At 37.6% G+C, this 20,897-nt stretch overlaps 3 protein-coding genes across 4 annotated transcripts in view; 1 reads left to right on the top strand and 2 right to left on the bottom strand.

Moving 5' to 3' along the window:
• Positions 1–6,771: 6,771 nt before the first annotated feature.
• LOC100249106 (AP-4 complex subunit sigma) lies at positions 6,772–10,267 on the top strand. Its single transcript, XM_002283143.5, has 4 exons — positions 6,772–7,052; positions 7,844–7,930; positions 9,685–9,753; positions 9,891–10,267. Exons 1-4 carry the CDS (start codon positions 6,912–6,914, stop codon positions 10,023–10,025), a joined length of 432 nt encoding a protein of 143 aa, XP_002283179.1. The 5' UTR covers positions 6,772–6,911; the 3' UTR covers positions 10,026–10,267.
• Positions 10,268–12,140: 1,873 nt separating this feature from the next.
• On the bottom strand, positions 12,141–16,303 carry LOC100247429 (glutathione hydrolase 3). Of its 2 annotated transcripts, XM_019223154.2 has the most exons (8): positions 16,020–16,303; positions 15,771–15,926; positions 14,727–15,064; positions 13,955–14,473; positions 13,425–13,660; positions 13,068–13,332; positions 12,785–12,922; positions 12,141–12,702 (listed from the first exon to the last, which is right to left on the bottom strand). In XM_019223154.2, exons 2-8 carry the CDS (start codon positions 15,880–15,882, stop codon positions 12,430–12,432), a joined length of 1,881 nt encoding a protein of 626 aa, XP_019078699.1. In that variant the 5' UTR covers positions 15,883–15,926; positions 16,020–16,303; the 3' UTR covers positions 12,141–12,429. The 2 variants fall into 2 exon arrangements, with proteins under 2 accessions (XP_019078699.1, XP_002280190.1); XM_002280154.4 differs by having other exon boundaries at positions 15,771–16,028.
• Positions 16,304–17,955: 1,652 nt separating this feature from the next.
• The window catches only part of LOC100252538 (uncharacterized), a 46,218-nt gene continuing 43,276 nt past the window's right edge, over positions 17,956–20,897 (bottom strand). Inside the window, exons 17-22 of the mRNA XM_059740863.1 lie at positions 20,138–20,326; positions 19,711–20,000; positions 19,450–19,624; positions 19,086–19,328; positions 18,490–18,566; positions 17,956–18,346 (exon numbers count right to left, since the gene is read on the bottom strand). Coding sequence (XP_059596846.1) covers positions 18,199–18,346; positions 18,490–18,566; positions 19,086–19,328; positions 19,450–19,624; positions 19,711–20,000; positions 20,138–20,326 — 1,122 coding nt within the window. The 3' untranslated portion in view covers positions 17,956–18,198. The remainder of the gene's footprint in view (positions 18,347–18,489; positions 18,567–19,085; positions 19,329–19,449; positions 19,625–19,710; positions 20,001–20,137; positions 20,327–20,897) is intronic.

Here is a 20,897-nt window from a genome sequence, read left to right as displayed (position 1 = left end):
GCTGACTTGTTCGATCAACTTGGAAGGGCCAGGTACTTCACGAAGCTGGACTTAAGGTCGGGCTATTACCAAGTCAGGATTGCGGAGGGAGATGAGCCGAAGACTACGTGTGTGACCAGGTATGGCTCATATGAGTTCTTAGTGATGCCTTTTGGACTCACCAATGCCCCAGCAACGTTCTGCACCCTCATGAACAAGATCTTCCACCCATACTTGGACAAGTTCGTGGTGGTGTACTTGGATGACATAGTCATCTATAGTAACACTCTAAAGGAGCACAAAGAGCACTTGAGGAAGGTCCTTAAGATCTTGAGGCAGAACGAGCTATACGTAAAGAGGGAGAAATGTTCGTTTGCTAAGGAGGAAGTGAGCTTCCTTGGGCATCGTATCAGAGATGGCAAGCTGATGATGGATAATAGCAAGGTGAAGGCCATCCAAGAATGGGATCCACCAACCAAGGTACCTCAACTTAGATCTTTCCTTGGTCTAGTTAATTATTACCGGCGGTTCATAAAGGGTTATTCGGCAAGGGCTGCCCCACTCACTGATCTTCTCAAGAAGAATAAGGCATGGGAATGGGATGGAAGGTGCCAACAAGCCTTTGAGGACTTGAGGAAGGCTGTGACTGAGGAGCCAGTGTTGGCACTACCCGACCACACCAAGGTCTTTGAGGTACACACAGATGCCTCAGACTTCGCTATTGGGGGAGTCCTTATGCAAGAGAGGCACCCAATCGCATTTGAGAGTCGCAAGCTAAACGACGCGGAGAGGCGTTACACGGTGCAAGAAAAGGAGATGACCGCTATCGTCCACTGCTTGCGCACCTGGAAGCACTATCTGCTAGGGTCTCACTTCATAGTGAAGACCGACAATGTGGCCACTAGCTACTTCCAGACACAGAAGAAGCTGAGTCCTAAACAAGCTAGGTGGCAAGACTTCCTGGCCGAGTTCGACTATACGCTGGAGTATAAGCCAGGAAGTGCTAACCATGTGGCCGACGCCCTAAGTCGCAAAGCCGAACTAGCGTCCATGACGAGTCAGCCCCAAGGAGATATAGTGGATCTTCTAAGGGAGGGACTGCAACATGATCCAGTGGCTAAAAGCCTTATCGCCCTGGCTCATGAAGGAAAGACTAAGCGATTTTGGGTGGAGGACGGCCTACTCTATACCAAAGGGAGACGACTCTACGTGCCTAAGTGGGGGAACATAAGGAGGAACCTGATTAAGGAGTGCCATGACACCAAGTGGGCTGGGCACCCTGGGCAACGACGCACTAGGGCACTACTTGAGTCGGCGTATTATTGGCCTCAGATACGGGACGAGGTTGAGGCCTATGTGAGGACTTGTCTTGTGTGCCAACAAGACAAGGTGGAGCAGCGACAACCTAGAGGCCTGTTAGAGCCACTACCTATAGCAGAACGCCCATGGGACAGCGTCACCATGGACTTCATCATCGGGCTACCCAAGTCAGAGGACAATGGGTCTGTCATAGTGGTGGTGGACAGGTTCTCTAAGTATGCAACCTTCATAGCAGCCCCGACTGACTGCACGGCGGAAGAGACGGCAAGGCTATTCCTAAAGCACGTAGTCAAGTATTGGGGGTTGCCTAAGTTCATCATCAGTGATCGCGACCCGCGCTTCACTGGGAAGTTTTGGACGGAACTCTTCAAGCTTATGGGTTCGGAGCTTCACTTCTCCACAAGCTTTCACCCACAGACAGATGGACAGACTGAGAGGGTAAACGCTTTATTGGAGCTCTACCTAAGGCACGTCGTGAGTGCCAACCAGAAAGATTGGGCTAAGTTGCTAGATGTAGCCCAGTTCTCATACAACCTACAAAGGAGTGAGGCGACCAACAAGAGTCCGTTCGAGCTAGCTACGGGACAACAACCGTTAACTCCTCACACCCTAACAATTGGCTACACGGGGAGAAGTCCAGCGGCTTTCAAGTTCGCAAAAGGGTGGCACGAGCAAGCTGATATAGCACGCTCATACTTGGACAAGGCCGCTAAGAAAATGAAGAAGTGGGCTGACAAGAAGCGACGACACACGGAGTATAAGGTCGGAGACATGGTGCTTGTCAAGCTCCTTCCTCAACAATTCAAGTCCCTAAGGCCGGTGCACAAGGGCCTTGTGAGGAGGTATGAAGGACCCTTCCCCATACTTGGGAAGGTCGGCAAGGTGTCCTATAGAGTCGAGCTGCCCCCGAGGTTGAAGATTCATCCTGTCTTCCATGCCAGCTACTTGAAGCCCTATCATGAAGACAAGGATAATCCAAGCCGAGGGTTGTCCAAGAGGGCACCTACAGCGGTCGTGACCTCCTATGATAAGGAGGTAGAACTCATCCTCGCAGACCGGGTCATCAGGAGACGAGGGGTACCTCCTGCTACGGAATACTTAGTAAAATGGAAGGGACTACCGGAAAGCGAGGCCAGCTGGGAGCCAGCAGAGGCACTATGGCAGTTCCAGGAACAGATCGAGCGGTTCCGGGCAGAAGGCGCGACGAGGACGTCTGCGGCATAGGTGGGGGAGAGTGTCACAAGCTGACCCAAATGAGCCTCCCCATGGCCTTATATAGGGCCAGGAAGCTTCTGGAGACTCCTAGAATAGGAAGAGTGTGGAAGGTTCTAGAGAAGTCTGGAGGAGTCCACACAATTCTACACTATGGTGGAAGGCACAAGAGGAGCCCGGGGCTTTCTAGAGAAGTCTAGAAGACTCTTGTATATACTTGTATATAGGCTTGTAACTAGAATGATGTAGGACATTCTAGAATAGTCTTGAGATGTAAGGAACCCTCCAAGGTTCCAGAGAGTTCCATTGGTGCCTATAAATAGGTGAGGGCCTCATTTGGCCAAGGCACCAAGCAAGTGAGCATCCAAGCACTTGTAAAGGCTTCTTTGAGTAATAGAAAGCTTCCATTCTTTAAGGAGTTGCCTACCAAGCTTCTTAAGCTTTTGAGTCGCGAGTGTCTTAGCCGGGTGAGCTAAGTATAGGGAGCAAGGCTGACTTAGCAAGATCAAGCGTCTTGGCTTGTCTAAGTGCCGCACGAGCTTAGTGAACGACTAAGTCCGTGACAATAGGCTAGGGATAGAGAGGCTCGCTAATTACTGCTTTATGGCCACAAATGCTCTATCAAATTGGGCTGTCCAACCGAACTTTTAAGCATAGCATATTATGTTTAAAAAAAAAGCGGGTGTGGAGAATGACAAGCTGGTTGACCATAAACGACGAGGAGGGGGGGGAGCTTTGTTGCTCACCCATCCTTGGATGTGATCATGGGTAGATGGTTTGTTTACCATAGAATAAGGTGAGCACTCACAAATTTTGGTTGACTTCGGAGAGAGCTGCTTAGCACGAGCCAAGCTACTAAGGGGGCAATTGCTCCTATATGGACTTTGGAATGTCTTCTTCTTGTGGCACAGTTGTTCAGTCATCTATAGTAGCCCGTTTGGTTGCTGGCAATGCTCTGCCTATTACACCTATAGCTCACCTTAGAGGGCTAACCGAGGGCTTCTTAGATCAATGTTACTTTTGTAGAGTGGCTACATACCTTGAAATGAGAGTGGAAGAGGCTGAAAGATTACTAGTCTCAAAAGTTAGAATCTAATTCTAAAACTCATGAGGTTTATATAGACTCTCTATTGGGTTTGAGCAACTTTGGCTCACCTTGGCCTTATGACACTTAATCTACCTTATTAAATCCTAATTAATTAATTAATCTTAATGATTAATTAATTAATTAATCTTAATGATTAATTAATTAATTAACTCAATTCAAATAAATAATAAATAATTAATCATAAAATCCTATATAACCTTATGCTTTTACCAAAATGTCAATATGCATATAAAAGATTAATTCTCCATAAATCCTTAAAACTTTTTGTTAGAAATATTAGGCTAATCCAACCTATGGTAATCAACCTAGAGGGGAGGTGAATAGGATGATGGTCTCTTTTAAAAATTTAAACAAGTGAATGCAAGAGACAATTATATGCAAGTATATAATAATCAATATATAGACAATTGCATATAAATTAAAGAGTAAGGAAGAGAGAATGCAAACACAAGAGTTTATAGTGGTTCGGCGCAACCCAGCCTACATCCACTCTCCTCTAGCTTCAATCCCGAGCTTGAGGTTCCACTAATCCAAGGCTTCCAAACCAAGCCTTCAAGCAATACAATTGGATTATGGTTCCAATTCACCCTTTTGGACTTTTCGCTCCAAACACCCTTTACACTTCTTAAGAGATATCCCTCTCTTGAACAACCCCTCAAGTGATACCCCACACTTGAGAAACTTCCTTTCAAAGATTTACAAATGAATGATCTCTCAAAAATCCTAGTACAAGAATTTTAAGCTCAAATGATATAAGAAAAACTAAGATGGAATGGTGTACTAAAGATATGCAAGTTTTGAAATAATGGTGCACTCAAAAATACTCTTCCAAGGTTCAAATATAATAAAAAAAGATTTGGAAAGGTTAAACTCATGAAACAATGAAGATTAGAGCCTTTTTATAGAAGAAAAAAACCAAACTAGCCGTTTAGGGTTCGACCAGTCGAGCTAAGGGTCGACCGGTTGACTAGCCGTTATCATTAATGCTTGGAAAGTGACCGTTGGGCCTCAACTAGACCTCAACCGGTTGGGGTTCAACCTTGACCGGGAAGAAAAGGCCACTAGGAGAGAGAGAAACTTTTTGGTCTCCCTCAACTGGTTCTCGACGGGACGAGCACAACTGATCGACCGGTTGAACTGGTTGAGCCATTTTTTGGCTCAATACCCAACCTTTTTCAACTTAAAACCTTTTAACACAAGTTTGAAAATAATTTAACACAAGATTTTAGTTGAAAACATGAAATCATCCAATTCTTAAGATATTTAAAACAATATTACTCTTGAATGATTTTGGTGCATAAATGAAGAATGAAATGCATGAAAGTCCTAGTGCACCAACAACCTTACAAAGAGATCTTATGAAGTTTTGGTCCTGAAAAACTCTTCTCTTTGAAGTGGTCTTCTTCTTCATGATTTCTCATTGGCTTGATTTGTCTTTGTAATTGCCACTTTGGAAATTGTTTTGCTTAATCACACTTGAAATATAATCATTAGTTCTAAACCTTGTTCTGTTATCATCAAAATCAAGATTAACCAAACCTTGGTTTCACACTTTTTATGCCAACAAAGAGAATATAAGAGTAGGAACCATTGGGACCTATAAAAATACTGGTTCCCTCATATTTCAATTTTAAAGTAACATAACATTTCATTAAAGAAAGTCCACTGCATTATAGTATCCTATGTTATTACATCTAAATAAGCATTTATCAATTCCAATTTAATCATTTTCTTCAATTTATGACCTACTATCTACTGCATGCAAACTCTCCTTGAACCGGTATTCGTAATCTAACAAAATCGATGTTATCATCCTCTTAATATTACTTTGCATTCTTTTTAGTCTCATATCCTTCTATCATGTAATCAATGGACATAATCTAGTTCATAAAATATATATGTTAAATTCTACTTAAGGAATTAGTGCGGCATCATAGATTTCTTGATCACAAGTTCTTTAAGGCATCTAAAGGAACACATCGTCTCAATCTTATAAGAAATTATGGTGTTTTTATTAAAAATATCTATTATCATATGTCTTAGTTATCAAATACTCAATCCATAGGAAATATATAATCATCTCATGATTTTACCGATAAGACAAAGCCATTGAAAACCTCAACACTAACTTAATATTTTCTTAAGGTTGACAGTTCATGTACATAGTAGCTCAATAAAATCATGAGTATTTGATAGTTAATATTATGATTCAATATAGGTTTTATTCTATGTATAGTCATACACACTAGTACACTCATCATGGAAAACTCATTTTGATGTCTATAATATTAAATGAATCGCCTAAGTTCATAAAATGATTATAAACTACTTATCAACTTGTAAAAAATCTATGATTTGGATCTTTTATATAACTCCTAATATACCTCAAACCATGTATAATAGAAATGATGTAGGCCTAAATACTCGAATAAATACAAACATGGATAGAATAGAGGAACTTAAAATCTCATTTGTTATATTATATCTTGCTTTTAAGGGTTTTTATCTTAATAGCATTAATTTTCTCCATGTTAGAGTGAATGTTGTTACCATCAAAGATGAGCATGGAGAGTGATTGAGGAGCAAGTCAAACGTTATGCCTTTGTTAGTGTTATTGATTTATATCAAAGACAAGCAATCGTTAAAAAATGTTAAGACACACGTGACCTATGACTGGCATGTGCTTCCTTTATTATACCCTTTGGTCGTTGTTCAACTAGGATCAAAGGCACCTTCACTATACTTCTAATTATGTATTATGTAGTTGAGCCCACCTTTAACAATATCATCTAAAAATTAAAACATAAAATTGTTATTTAAAACATGGTTTGGATTTTTTTTATTTTCCTATTTATAAAAGAAAATTTTATTTCTTATTATGTTTTTAATTTTTATAAATATTAAACATGTTTGTTAATTATATAATAAAAAATAAAAAGAAACAATTTATATAACTTTGTGAGGATAAAACAAATTACCACATGTAATTTTTTTTTTTCAAATTTAATTTCAAAGCAAAAATCGAAAAGTAAAATTACAATCAAACTAACTTTACCTTAATTTACCCAATTGTACATGTTAGTGATAATATTCTATGAAAAAATAATCCAAAAAACCTAAGAATAATCAAGTTAGAAATTAGAATTTAGAACACAATTTACGAACCCAATGAACAAAACGGGTCGGATCCGAATGCTTTATATATGGCGGATGGTACCCGTAATCCTTGACCTCCAGGCCAAAACCCTTTCCCCTAGGTTCTCAGGCAAAATCGAATTGAAGATCAGCAAAAATGGGGATCAGATTCATATTGATGGTGAACAAGCAAGGCCAGACCCGTCTCGCTCAGTACTACGAGTACCTCAACCTGGAAGAACGACGCGCTCTCGAAGGCGAGATCGTTCGCAAGTGCCTTGCCCGTAATGAGCAGCAGGTCTTTATTTCTCATCCAATTGCTAGTTTTTTAAATGAATCCGTTTTAGTTTCTTGTTTCTTGTTTTTTTTTTTTCCTGGAAACAATGTTTTGTTTTATTAGTGATTGATCCTCAGAGAAAGGGATTTTTCTTTCTGGGCGTGTTAGGTTGCTTGGGCATAGAAAATTTCAACTCTGCGGTGTTTGAAAGTTCTTTGCTTTCTGTGGAAATATTTGCTTTTGTGAGTTGGCGATGTGAATTTGTGATTGGATCAACAGAACAGTTCCAATTCAAATTCCTCAGCATCAATTGGTGTGATAAGCACAACCCTAGTCCAAGTGTTTGGGAAGTGCAAGTAATCTTATCCGGCGAGGTCTTTTTCAGATCCAATTGTTAATTTTTGAATCGAATCTTTTTCAATTTCTTGCTTTTCCAAGGACTCAAAACTAGTGTTTTTGTTTAAGTCGTTATTGTCCTTCAGAAAATCAAGCTGTCGTTATTGTCCTTCAGAGACACCTTCTGGGTATGTTTGGTTGCTGGGAATTGGAAATTTTTAAAAACTGTTTGTGTTAAAGAAATTTAACTTTCTGGATTTGAACCTTCAATTCAATTACATACAATCATATAAATCGACAAATTGATCCCGATTCTAATTCTGATGCCCCAGTTTGGTTCAATAAACACAGCCTTTGGGGTGTCCAAGTGCTTGTTAAAGTGCACCTGTTGTGCTAATAGTTCTATTACGTTTGATGGCAAATGCTTCTGCCTTTTTTTTCTCCCTCTTAATAATATTTTCTGCATGTGTGAACAGTGTTCATTTGTTGAGCATCGGACCTACAAAATTGTGTACAGGCGCTACGCATCACTCTTTTTCTTGGTTGGAGTTGACAATGGTGAAGTAAGTGATCTTTTCCTTATTATGAAATGGTTCTTCACTCGGATCCTGAAATGCCATGCCACCAAAGATATAGTTTTTGAGTGCAATTTAGGTATAACATCTGAATTGTTTTGAGTTAAGGACTGCTAATTCCATCTGGCTCTAAAGTGCATGTCACAGGCCCTCCATCTGTGCCACTGTTGGGTATCTGGTCGGTGTTTTAGTTTGTGGATTATGTGCTTCTAAGGAGTTTTGGAGTTGGCAATTCTCATCCACTTGAAAATAGTGGGGGAATATCATTGTGATAGGTCAATTTTTTAATATAATCATACAAAAGTTGGACAGTATAGTCTGATGCTTATTCATGCTGATTTAAGGTGTGAATTTGGTTGCTTGTTCTATAAGTTTAGAATCTTATTATCTCTACACTGAGATTTAGAGAAGGTGATATTATATGTATGATTTAGAACCAAATCCATAGGCACACTGGAATAATAGAACTGATCCTTCCCTGTTTTTAGTCAGTTCATATTTGACAGTAACACCTACTTTATCAGTTTTAGGACCTGTGTATAGTCGTTTATGCTTACGACATGTTTAATGGTGAATCAGTGATTGCCAGTAATTATAGTTGTCTCTTGTTCTAAACCTTGCTCCAAGGCTAAAAGGCTATCTTGTTGCGAACTAAAATTTGCAAGCCTAGAGCAATGTAAAATGTCTCTCTTGTTGAAGAATATGATCTCAGCCTACTTGCATTTTTTAGATGCTTTTTTGATCCCTTCAACTTGCTTAGTTATACTTGCATTTTGGGTGTGAAAGGGCTCTAGTAGAAAGCTTGTTCAGTTTAGGATTTGATAAAAAAATTTGGTGGCAATAGGGATGAAAATTGGATGTTGACAAAACAAAATACTAGAAAAGAGTTCATTTGTGAACAGAATTGAAAGTGTAATAAAATAACTAGGAGCAGATGATTGTGGTGTGTACTCTCTCCTAGCAATTTATGAGAGCTTTCTTTTTACATTAAAACCTTGTTATTTCCTAGAAAAGTCATATGGCCTATGTTACATGAACATTTCATGATGTATGTATCTGAAATTCCTTTTGTTAGACACAAACCCAATAGGTATTTCCAACAAAGAAAAATAAGAACCAATTCCTAGTCCATTCTAAGTAAAGTTAGATTAACATCAGTTATTTTATCTTAGTTATAAACTTGAATTTGACTTTCAGTATAGAAGGAGATAAAATGGATATCATGTTATTAAGTTGTGTCCTTAGGTCCGAAGACCTTTGTGATTAAATGAATTTGGCTCTGAGCTCAACTCTCTGGTGTTTGTTATGTCAAACCACACACACAACAACTGCCTTTGATGTGTGAGCTGAAAGGAGCCAAAGCCTAGGGTGTCATAAAACATGTCTTCTATTTAAGAACACATGAATAATGCCTACTTAAACCATGTGTCCACTTAAATAGAAACAAACTGTGATGAAGGATACTATTTAGAAGATCCCATTTGATGCACAGGAGTGAAAAGGTTAATAAAACAACAAATTAAAAATAAGATAAAATTGCAAGGGAGAATCCAATTGTGAGCTTAAGGGAACAAAAATGATTGTGGATTAAAACCTTATTATTTATTAGCAAAGTCATTAGGACATTGTAAGCTGACCTTTTAGTGTGTATTACCTCAAATGACCGAGAGAGGTTCTTCTCTTCTTTATCTCAATCATCATGTGACATGTTTTTCTACATTAATTTCATTGGTTTTTTGCAGAATGAACTTGCGATTCTGGAGTTCATACATCTGTTAGTCGAAACCATGGACCGCCATTTTGGCAATGTGGTAAGTCTTCCCATGAAATGATCAGAAAGGACTTCTGACCTATCTTCCAAGTTTTGATCTTCCCCATTCTGGTCCATATAATACATGTCATGGTAATTGTTTCATTTCTTTTATTTCTTGTCTGTCTAAATTTGCAGTGTGAACTAGACATCATGTTCCATCTGGAGAAAGCGCATTTCATGCTGGAGGAAATGGTCATGAATGGGTGTATTGTTGAGACAAGCAAGGCTAACATTCTGGCCCCAATACAGCTGATGGACAAAGCATCATAAAATTTCCACTGCCAAGCCAGGAATTTCCCTCTGAATCAAGAGGCTTGGATCTCATTTGTGTTATTACCTTGTTGTACAACATGCAAAAGACACAGCATGAGTACAGTTTTCTATAAAAACGTAAAGATCATTTGTTGATTGAATAGATCATGTAGTAAAATATGGGTACTCAGATTGATTTGGAAGTGCCTAAACTTATTCTTTGGAAATTGATGGCAAGTTTCATGGAACTGTTAGAAAAATCCTTTGAGACAGCATTTTATGAACCCTAAGAACCATGTCTGGACATGGGGTGAACTGAGCTTAATAATCCTTGGGATACAGTAAAAGCTGAGTTACTTTTACAGTGCTTCTAATATTAATGAATGGTATCAATTTCTAACCGCCTTATCAGAAATTTCTCCTGGTTTAATTGTAACTATTGAATATGGGGGAGAGTTAAAACCCACAATGCTGAGATTCAGCAATGGTGAATGATATTTCTGTACTGGGTGCTGTAGGATTATTGTTCAATGTTAGTTCGAGAAAGGTGAAAATCTGGATTTAGAGGGATATCTTAGCACTCTCCTGATGGTTCCAAAAGGGTCTGCCTCTCAAGCACTTAGGAATAGTTGGTTTGATTTTGTTTCATGCATGTCTTGTAGAGTGTTAGATCCTAGCTATATCAATCCAAGATAATCACCCTCGCAGGTGAATAGTATGAAGATCACTTTTTACCAATTTAAACTTAGAAAGCAAGTGACAATTGTATGTAATAATATAACAAATATAATAAAAAATAATTTGATATATATTAAAAAGAGCAAGGAAAAGAGAAATACGAACTCAAGATTTTGTGGTGGTTCGATATAACCTCGTCTATGTCTACTCTTCTTAAATTGGATGGTGAGGATTTTACTAAATAAAATTCTCAAGCCTTCAAGCTTTTCACTTGGATTATGATTCCAAGAGAAGCTAAAGCTTGCAAACTATTCTTTTTGAATTATGGTTCTAAAACACCCACTTAAGATATACTTCACTTCTGAGTAATTTTCACAAGATTACACTTTAATAGAGAATTGACTTTACAAAATCCTAGTACAAGTCTAAGCTCAAATGGATGTAAGGTAAACTAGGATTAAGGCACACTAAATGGATATAGAAATTTGAAAGCAAAGTCCATTGAAAAAACTCTTCTTTAAGACTCAAATAAAATTCTTTGAACTCTCCTCCATGAAAAATAGCAAGTTTGGAACCTTGAAATAGATGTTGGAAGCCTAAATTAACCGCTAAACACAATATGAGGTTGACCTGTCAACCAACTAATCGAACTAATACTAGTTATTGGATGGTAGAAGGTACAAAAAGTGACCATTAGATCATAAGAGCTCTATTGTTCGATCATCAATTCAATTGATTGAATGAACAATAACCAGTTGAGTGAATAGTAATTGATTGAGTCGCTTGACTTAAATCTTGGTCAAACATACAAAAAATATGAAAAAATGATGTAAAATGACTTTTAATGACTCAAATTATTTTGATATGAAAACTTAATATTGAAAAACCTTGTTTAAATAATAAAATACATGTCAAAATATGGTTTGTATCCTTAAAACAATCAATCTCATTTTTTATGAAAGTCATTAAAAGACGTGTAACTGAACTCTAAGATTTTTGTAACTTTCACATCTTTAGCACAAAATCTTTCAAGAAACTTAGCTAGATAAACATAAACTCCTTATCATTTTGAGTATCTTTTTAACTATAAATGATACTTAAGCAAAGGTGATTTTCATTTAGAAAGATTCATCATCCAATTTATAAAAGAATAAAATAGATTTAGGCACTTGATATTTTAAATGCCTCAAATAAAAATATAGTACAATTTGAACTTGATGCATTAACATCCGTGCAAAGAAATCCTAGATAAATAATCTTGATTAATCTTCTTTTTAAGATCTTTTGATTATGTTTTATTTTCCTTTGACTTGACTTATTTGAATGTCAATCACTTCGAAGATCTTCTTAAACGCATTTAAGATAAATCAATAGTTTCAAGTCTTATTTTATTATCATCAAAGTCAAGATTAAACAAACTTTGGTTTCATATACAAGATTCTATAATCACTTGACTTGCACCAAAGAAACATTAAATTCATTTGAGAGCAAGGAATCACCCTCATAACATCAACTCCATTTTTCTAGCATTAAAAACATGAACACTACTTCTGAAGTGGTTGAAGAATAAAATATGGTCATGGCTTTCAGTTGTGGTTCAAAGAAAAAGAATCAATCTAAGTAGCTAGGGATCGTTTACATTATTGTTTTTCATTAAACTCATCAAAAAAGATCTTCTAATACAGCATGCTGGTGGACCCCTTAACCTTTACACAGGATATTTCAATTAATCAAGAACTAAGGATCACACAGCAGCTGGCCTCCCATCTTTTCTAGGGTCACTTACAGCAGTAAGGGTTCCATGGAATGTTTCTGCATTAAAATCTTTGCCATTTTTTCTGCCCATGTCAATGGGCTTTTCAAGGGTTTGAACAACAAGCTGGCTGATTGCACCCCCTGCCTTAGCCTCCAGTCGATGCCCCCTTTCCGCCAAGAAAAGCTTCCTTTCCTCTGAAAGCTCTATGTGGTCACCATCAATCACCGTCCAGTTTTCATAGAAAACCACATTGGGTATTAGCTGCACAGAATCAAGATTAAATCAAAGGACTGCTTCTAAAATGTGGGTTCATATATTCTAAGTTTAGGATCAGGTTGCAAACCCTGTGGTAGACCCTTGGACTCTGAACGGCAGCTAGAGGTTCCATCCCAAAGATAAAATGGTTGAGGAAAACCTGAAGCACTGCCGGAATTATGTATATACCACCACTACCGCCGATGACCCCGGCTAGCTGGTTGTCCTGGCAAGTGATCCAAAGGAAGAACAACTTATCAAAAAAAGATACAATTGTCCAAGGAACTAGTAAGAAAAATGCAAGAGACAAGCCCTTTTTGGAGATAAATTAACCATGCATTTGTAGTCACTTCTAGCTTAATCACACTTACCTTCACAACAATGATTGGAGTCATGGAAGATAGAGGTCTCTTGTTTGGTTTGATAAAATTTGCAGGAGCAGGAGGGAGTCTGTCAGGAGATAATTCTGTTGGGGTTGAGAAGTCATCCATCTCATTGTTAAGCACAATGCCAGTAGATGGAGATAGAACCCCTGCTCCAAAACCATAATTTACAGTTGTTGTCATAGACACAGCATTTCGATCTGCATCAACAATGCAGAAATGGCTGGTTCCATGATCCCTAAGCTGACTATACCTGGCAATCCAGAAATAAAAGTTTCAGCATCACAACCATGTTGATGACAATACTAGACTACTGGAATTATTATTAGGGCAGGCAGTTTGTACCTGTTCAAATAGTAATCTGGAGAGAAAGTTGTATTGTCAAGTATCTTTTGCCGAATTGTGTCAGCGAAAGATGGAGAAAGCATATCAGATGTATAGTTATTAATATTTACAAAATGAGGATCGCCCAAGTTCATTCGGATGGCAAACATATGTTTCAGTGCTTCAACCATGCGATGAAGACCCAGGGATCCTCTTGCAGCATCTGAACTCCCATAGCTATTGAAGATGTTTAGAACCTATTTTTCACCAAACTTTAGAATGTGAGTCCACATGCTTCTCAAGCAAAAATATGGGATTGTAGGGAAATAAAATTCAACATATGTCATCCAAAAATCAGCTAAACCAAGGTCCTAATACTCAGCCCCACCAACTGGTATATGAGTTCCATTAATCAAAGTGGTTAGAGTCATTCAATTGGCATGCCATACCACTAGGAGAAAGTGTAGGGATTTTCCATACTAGAATTGAACCGTACTAAAGGGCTACAAAGAGAACAGAAGAGTGTAAAAAGGAAGAGGAAGAACACCCACCAAGGAAAGCCCGAGCGTTCCACTTGAAGGAGGTGGCATTCCAAATATAGTGTACCCCATGGTATTCACAGCCATTGCATCAGTTACATCCACTCTGTAATTCCTTAAATCTTCCATAGTGAGAATCCCACCTGCCTTTCTCACATCCTTGATTAGCTTCTCCCCTACAGCTCCATTGTAGAAGGCTTGTGGCCCTTGTTCTGCTACTGCCTCTAAGCTGTTGCCAAGTTCCAGATTATAGCATATATCCCCCGCTTGTAACAGCTTCCCATTTGGAGCAAATACTTGTCGTAATCCAGGATCATTCAGGATCAACTGGGCACCATTAGCTATGGCCTTTGCGAGATAAGGAGCAACCACAAACCCATATTTAGCTAGTCGTATGGCTGGTTGGAATAAACTCCTCCAAGCCAGTCGCCCATGTTTCAACCAAGCTTCATGAAGGCCAGCTATCTCCCCAGGAACACCCATAGCCAGTGCACCTAGATACTTGGCTCTGGGATTGTTCTCATACATGTTCTGTTTGTTCAGAAATACATCATTATATCACAGCCAGGAGACAAACACACATTAATTGAACTCTGGAGAAAATGGTTTGAAGTTCCCCTACCATCCAATGGGTCCAGCCTAAAAGAGACCTCTAGTAGAAATGACAACTTGACTGAGCTTCTGTGATGTGAGATATCTGATAGATTGGACCCATTGAAACAAGGGTCCAACCAGACCATGTCAACCTGTTCTAAGGATTGAAGTTAAGGAGAGAATTAGGAACCTGTGAAGCAGCTAAGGGAGCAGTTTCCCTCATGTCAAAAGCCTCGGATTTTGAGGTTGATGAAGATCGAACAATCATGAAAGCTCCACCTCCTATTCCACTTGCCATCGGATTAACTATCCCCACACACAATGCAGTTGCAACTGCAGCATCAACAGCATGCCCTCCCTTTCTAAGCATAAATGCACCGATTTTAGAACAACGGCCATCATCAGCAGCAACCACACCCTGCTTTGATTCAACGATGCCAGCATCTTCAATTTCTGTCTTCTCATTATACTTGCTCTCAGCTGTGAGTGACAAGCTAGTTGAATTGCCCACAAACCCAAGTACAAGGCCTATAACAGGAACCAAGCAATATGCTCAACATTAAATGGAATATACCCCATGAAAGCGAAATGTGAACAGCACACAAGTCTAAAAAAAAAAAAGAAAAGGTAAATCCAATGGCACTCTTCTACAGAAAAAACAGTGTCCTTATCATGCTTTTAGGATTAGCTCATATTCACATGAAAGCAATCTCAATTCAGATTCGCAAATCACACCTAAATAGAATTGAAACTTCACGAGTAAAATTCGGGAAAGTCAATCAGATTTTTCAAGTCCCAACACTTTCCACAGGCACAGCCGTCCAAGAAAACGTTTGGAATTTATGGAAAACCAATCAAATAGTCTTGGCAAAAAAACTCAAGACAAAAACCCATCTCCAACCGGGGCCACCCGTTTATGGGCATGGATCTGCCAAGCTTATCTAGCAGTTACGTGCATAAATGATAACGCCCAACCACCACTACATCCAATGAAAGCCAGACGCATCCCAACGTAATTAAATTCTCACAATAAAGATAAAAAATGAAATTCCAAGAAAAGGAAACAAAAGAACTGAATCAAAACGAAAGAACCCCAAAACCCCAAGCCAAAAACAAGAAAACAATCAGCCCACACCCATCTCTCATCATTGGGTTTCATCATCATCATCAAATCTTAAGAGAGACCCAGAAAGTCGAGACAAATAATTGCATTAAAAAGCAGTGAAAAACCCACATGTGATGGTGGCTATGAAAGCAAGGAAGAAGCACAGAGCTCTGCCAAAACTCCTCTTCTTGGAGTGGTCACCATAGCCCAGAAGTGGATCCTCCATGCCCGGCTGCCCCATTTCCACACCCCCACAAAATAGACAACTGCCAGATGACGAAAAACCTATAAGAACTCAATTCAGTTCCAACTGCCAATACCTATATATACATACAAAGAGAAGAAGAAGCAGTATAGGATATGAAACTAGTACTCAACCTTAACCTTGACATCAGTTGGACACAGCAAAACGCTAAAGCAGAGTGGCGGGCCACCATCCGCCAATCACAACGCCTTATGATCGAGTGTGGGGCCACTCACGTGCATTAAAATATCGTCACCACTGACGCCTTTTCCACCGTTGATCGGCTTTGCTTCTACCTCGGCGCATATTTTTGGAAAATACCCAAAATGTCATATAACAAAAGATTCTGGTCAAATAATTGTTACGTTTTTCGGAAGGATGAGAAAGAAAAACGAAAGATGATTGTAGACTCTAATTAGGCCTAAGAAATTGATGCCCACGATTTTTGAATTTGAATTAGCCGTGCTCAATTAAAATTACCCTAGGTGGGAGTGACCATCATTTGATTTTAAGAAATTGATGCCCATCAATTTTGAATTTGAATTTGAATTTAGATTTGAATTTGAATTTGAATTTAGCCTAAGTGGAGTGTGATCATCACTTATTTTATATGATTATCAGTTTCACGTGATAAAGGAATTTAAAATTATGAGTTTTGCTTCACTTAAAATTATTGCTATGAAATTAAATCTACTTCTTATTAACTAATTTGAAGTTGTCAAAATTAGTTAATAAGAAATAGATTTAATTTCATAGCAATAATGTTATTGGAAGAAGAATATTAATTGCATGTCATTTTTATTATCTACATAACAACTTCATATTTAGTTTTTAAAAAAGTTGAGGGAAAATAGGGGAAAAAAAGTGAAGGAGAATAAAGAAAAGATTTAAAATCAATGGAGTATTTATGTATTTTCTCCAATTTATTTTATTTATTTTAATTATTAAATTATTTAAATATATATAAAATTTTAATTAATTTTATTTATATTTTCTATAATAAAATTAAACATAAAAAATTATTTTGTTAGTATTAGGTTTGGGTGCTAAAGTGGGCTGGCCCAACCCGACTCAATAAATGTGAAAATTGAGTAGTTTTTAAAATTTTTAAAACTATCCAAAAGTTGTCGCTATTAAATAAATAAATAAGTTTTTCTTTCCTATGAAAACTCTCTCCTTAAACACTAATGAGAGAGATAATATATGCTTTTTCTTCTTTCTCTCTCCCACTAAAAACAAATAAAAATACAATTCTTCTAAAAAATTAAAAGTCATTTCTCTTGAAGTTTTTTTTATTTTCTCCGAAAAATAAATGTCTAAACTCTTATGCCATGAAAAAAAATATTCTCATATTAATAGTCAATAAAACAATCAATCATGATTTTTGAACATTTCAGAAGATGACTAGATAGCCTTATTTTTTATCGATTTTTAAATTATTTTTTTCTTTCCTTAAAAGAACTATAATATTAATAAAATCAAATACAAGAAAATTATTGTTTAATATTTTTTTTTCTTTCCTCAAAATAACCAAGTATAAGCTTAGTAAATAGAAGCCACTTTTAGACCTCACTTGAAGTGATTTTGGCTCAAATATTTTTACCTTTCAACACTTATGTTAATAATACTTCACTCAATTTTAAAGAAAATCATTTAATATTTAAGTATAAATTTAAAAATAATTTTTGAAAAAAATCACCTATGATTAACCATAAATCACTTCAAATAATTTTTAAAATTAATAAATGCCTAATTTTTACAAGAAAACGCTTCCAAACATTAAGATCACTCTCAAAAGTGCTCTTAATCACAAATATGTGCTAATGAAAAAAATGTTTTCCTACTAAAAGTGTTTCTTATAAAGTACTTTCTGCAAGCTGTATCATCATCATCTCCAGTGAACCTCCACAAGCCTCATGAGAAGAAAGATGAAAAGGTCTGTGAGATTTAGGTTAGTCACAAATGTGGAGAACACTTGGAAGCTCATGGATGGGCTGGCTACCAGAATTTCCACATTGGCAATGGCCATGATTAATACGGAGAGATTCTGAAAAGAGAAGACAAGCTCTGTAAAGAATAGGCTCAAGCCTACTTTTAATATAATGGAGAAACATACAGCATAGAGTCCAGGAGGAATACATAATAATTAATGCCTCTCTCTCTCACCTTTAAACGCCACTCACTCACCTCACTCTCAAAACATACCAGAGATAAGAGAGTAGAACCAAAAAAAAAAAAAGATCTGAAAAGGGGGGATGGAGAAAGGTGTGTCTTGACTTGACTTGGGATGTAGTATCTGGTCAGTGAATGCCTTCATGACTCCCAGAACACATTGGGGTCATTGCTATACAAAGAGTGATCTTGAATTTCTAGGTTAGCCACATGGCGATTGATGAGTCGTGCTTGGATAATTTTACACAGCACAAGTCCAGAAGGAAGCATCCACCATTCACTTTCATCCCTGCACTCACCATCACCATCACCACCACATAATGCTTAGAAAATTTTCACAATGTAACAGCTACAGCTGCTGCAATCACTAATACAAACTAGTAATACTGCTATCAAACAATTATCATCAATCAGCTGATAAGGGCTCCTTACATGCTAAAATTCCAGGACTGAAAGTTTACATGCTTTTTGCTTTTGTAATGAAAAAATCCACATATGAAGGCAATTACCTGTTACAAGAAAGAAAAGTAATTGTAAATTTCACAATCCTGAAAGAGAACATTTTGTGTTTCAATATCATAGAATTAAAGAAATGAGCCTAAATAATTGAAGAGTCAGACAGGATTAGAGCTCTAGGAAACAATTCTAGGATACATCTAAAACGCTTATTCAGACAGGATGTCAACATTCCATAAAACAAAGTTCTGAAGTGCCAAAACGAGGATCATTATGTAAATCAGTAAAGGATTGACACATTTTTATTGCAAATCATTCCATTATCATTGTTATGAATATTGACTAAGATATATTTGCTCCTGGGAGAAATTACTAACTCTGGATTGATAGGTAAAGTATGGTGGAATTATTTTAAGTCAATCATTAACAGTTCATGAATTACTCAGAATATTACGTTGCTTGGGGAATTTCAGTGATTTGCCCATGTCTATGCAGTACTTCTTGAAGCTTCAACTTATGCTTGATTTTTTATTTTTTTTTAATATTTAAGGCAGAGAGAGAGAACAACTTACAACATTAATCAAGGATGTTATATTCCACAGAGCACACACACGTGCAAGACCAGCCGATCGCCTAGGTCCATGGGTAAACAAAGCACTGATTCCAGATGGGAAAGGGAACAGTATGCCCAGGGGAAGGATACACAAAACTAAGAGGAAATCCTGTAGTGAAATAGAATACATCTGAAGCAAAGTAAGCAAAACTAAGCTAATATCTCCTAAGAGCAGAGCAGAGATGACCAAACCAACAAGATCCTGCAATAATGCAAAAAGAAGATGTTGAGCAAAAGGAAGAAAGAGCATCCTAAAAGTTCCACCAGATACTAATATTTATATATGGTAGATTCTATAGTCATACTGCAAGAAATAAAATTACCTGATGACCAACAGGTTTAGTATTATGAATGATAAAAGAGAAGGGGTAACATATAGCACTCTTCTCCTGAAGCTTTTGTAAGTTCTTAGCATGCAATATCCCTCCAAATATCTTTTTACAAGGGATTAGATGTTCACTGGCTCCCAAATGATCCGGCAGATTTCCCCTCCGAGTACTACACAAATTACAGATTAAAAACAAGAAACCAAAATATAAAATGGCAGCAAAAGAACCCCAAAAATATGACATGCAAATTGTTACCGTGACAGATGCTCAGGAAATGAAGATCCATCTACACCTTCAACAGATGTTGGCACGCTTTCATCTTCCGAAGCACATACAAGAAGTCCAAACTGGCGATAGCCACAAGCTGTTGGCTGAAACCAAGCCAGATCAATGCGTACACCATATGTGCATAAGGTAGGGTTTGCATGAGTTTCAAGCCAGCTGACAACAGAACCCAAAGTTATCCTTAGGTGTCCACAGCAAACTAGGCGCAGTTGAGCATTCAGACCAGCCACAAGTCTATACCATATGGTGGGTGGGACAGACTGAACCAAAAAACAATCAAAAGAATTTATTTCCATAGAAAATACAATTAAAAAAAAGGTTACATGGTTTGAAGAACTCGTATAAATGACAATCTTAAATAGTCAATTATCTTAATCAATAAGAGATAGCTAGCTACCTGACTCATGAGGCTTGTTAAAATATTATCATTGTGCAGAGAGAAAGGAGCCAAGTAACTTCCATCTCCACCAAAAACTAGAGATAATGGAAATCTTTGATGAAGACGAGGAGGGAGGTCAGTTCTCTTTTCATCTCCACCAAGGAAAAAGTCCACATAAGCAAGCATTAGATCAGAAGTTGCAGCTACCTGCGGTCACATGCCATAAATAGCAAAGTCAAGGCTGTTGATTTCCATTATTATCAAGCAAGTTACAAGGAACATAAGCTTATGGCACTAGGAAAGGACAATCAATTTAAATCAATCAGACATTCCTCATCCCAACTACTAGGGAACAGTAACAGGGTAACAGAAATTTGCTTAGTGTCATCTTGTCAAAAGCCATCCTCATCAGTGACTCCAGGAGATATTGATTTCCATCAGGGTCAAACAGAGACAAGCAATGTTATAATATGTGAACCGATAAAGAAACAAGGTTAGATGGAACATCAGCATTGGTCAATCTACAATGCTTTATCACAACTATTTGGAAGTCGGTAACAGAAATGCTACTTCACAAAGCAAGACTTGTCACTGACTTTTCCCCTTTTCTTTTTCTTTTCTGAAAGGCAAATAGAAAATTAGATTAAGGGTGCCTAACCAAAAGAAGAGGCACATACCCAGTACATTAGGACTATAAAAAGAGCTCAAGAACCAGCAAGAAAACAAAAAACATAAAACTGAAAAGAAACTTGTACAGAGTAAACTTGATCCAATCCCA

The sequence above is a fragment of the Vitis vinifera genome, chromosome 11, assembly GCF_030704535.1.
Source record: "Vitis vinifera cultivar Pinot Noir 40024 chromosome 11, ASM3070453v1".
In the NCBI taxonomy this organism is placed as follows: Eukaryota; Viridiplantae; Streptophyta; class Magnoliopsida; order Vitales; family Vitaceae; genus Vitis; species Vitis vinifera.
The sequence above is the reverse complement of the archived record's forward strand: the minus strand, read 5'-3'. Positions and strand labels throughout refer to the sequence as shown.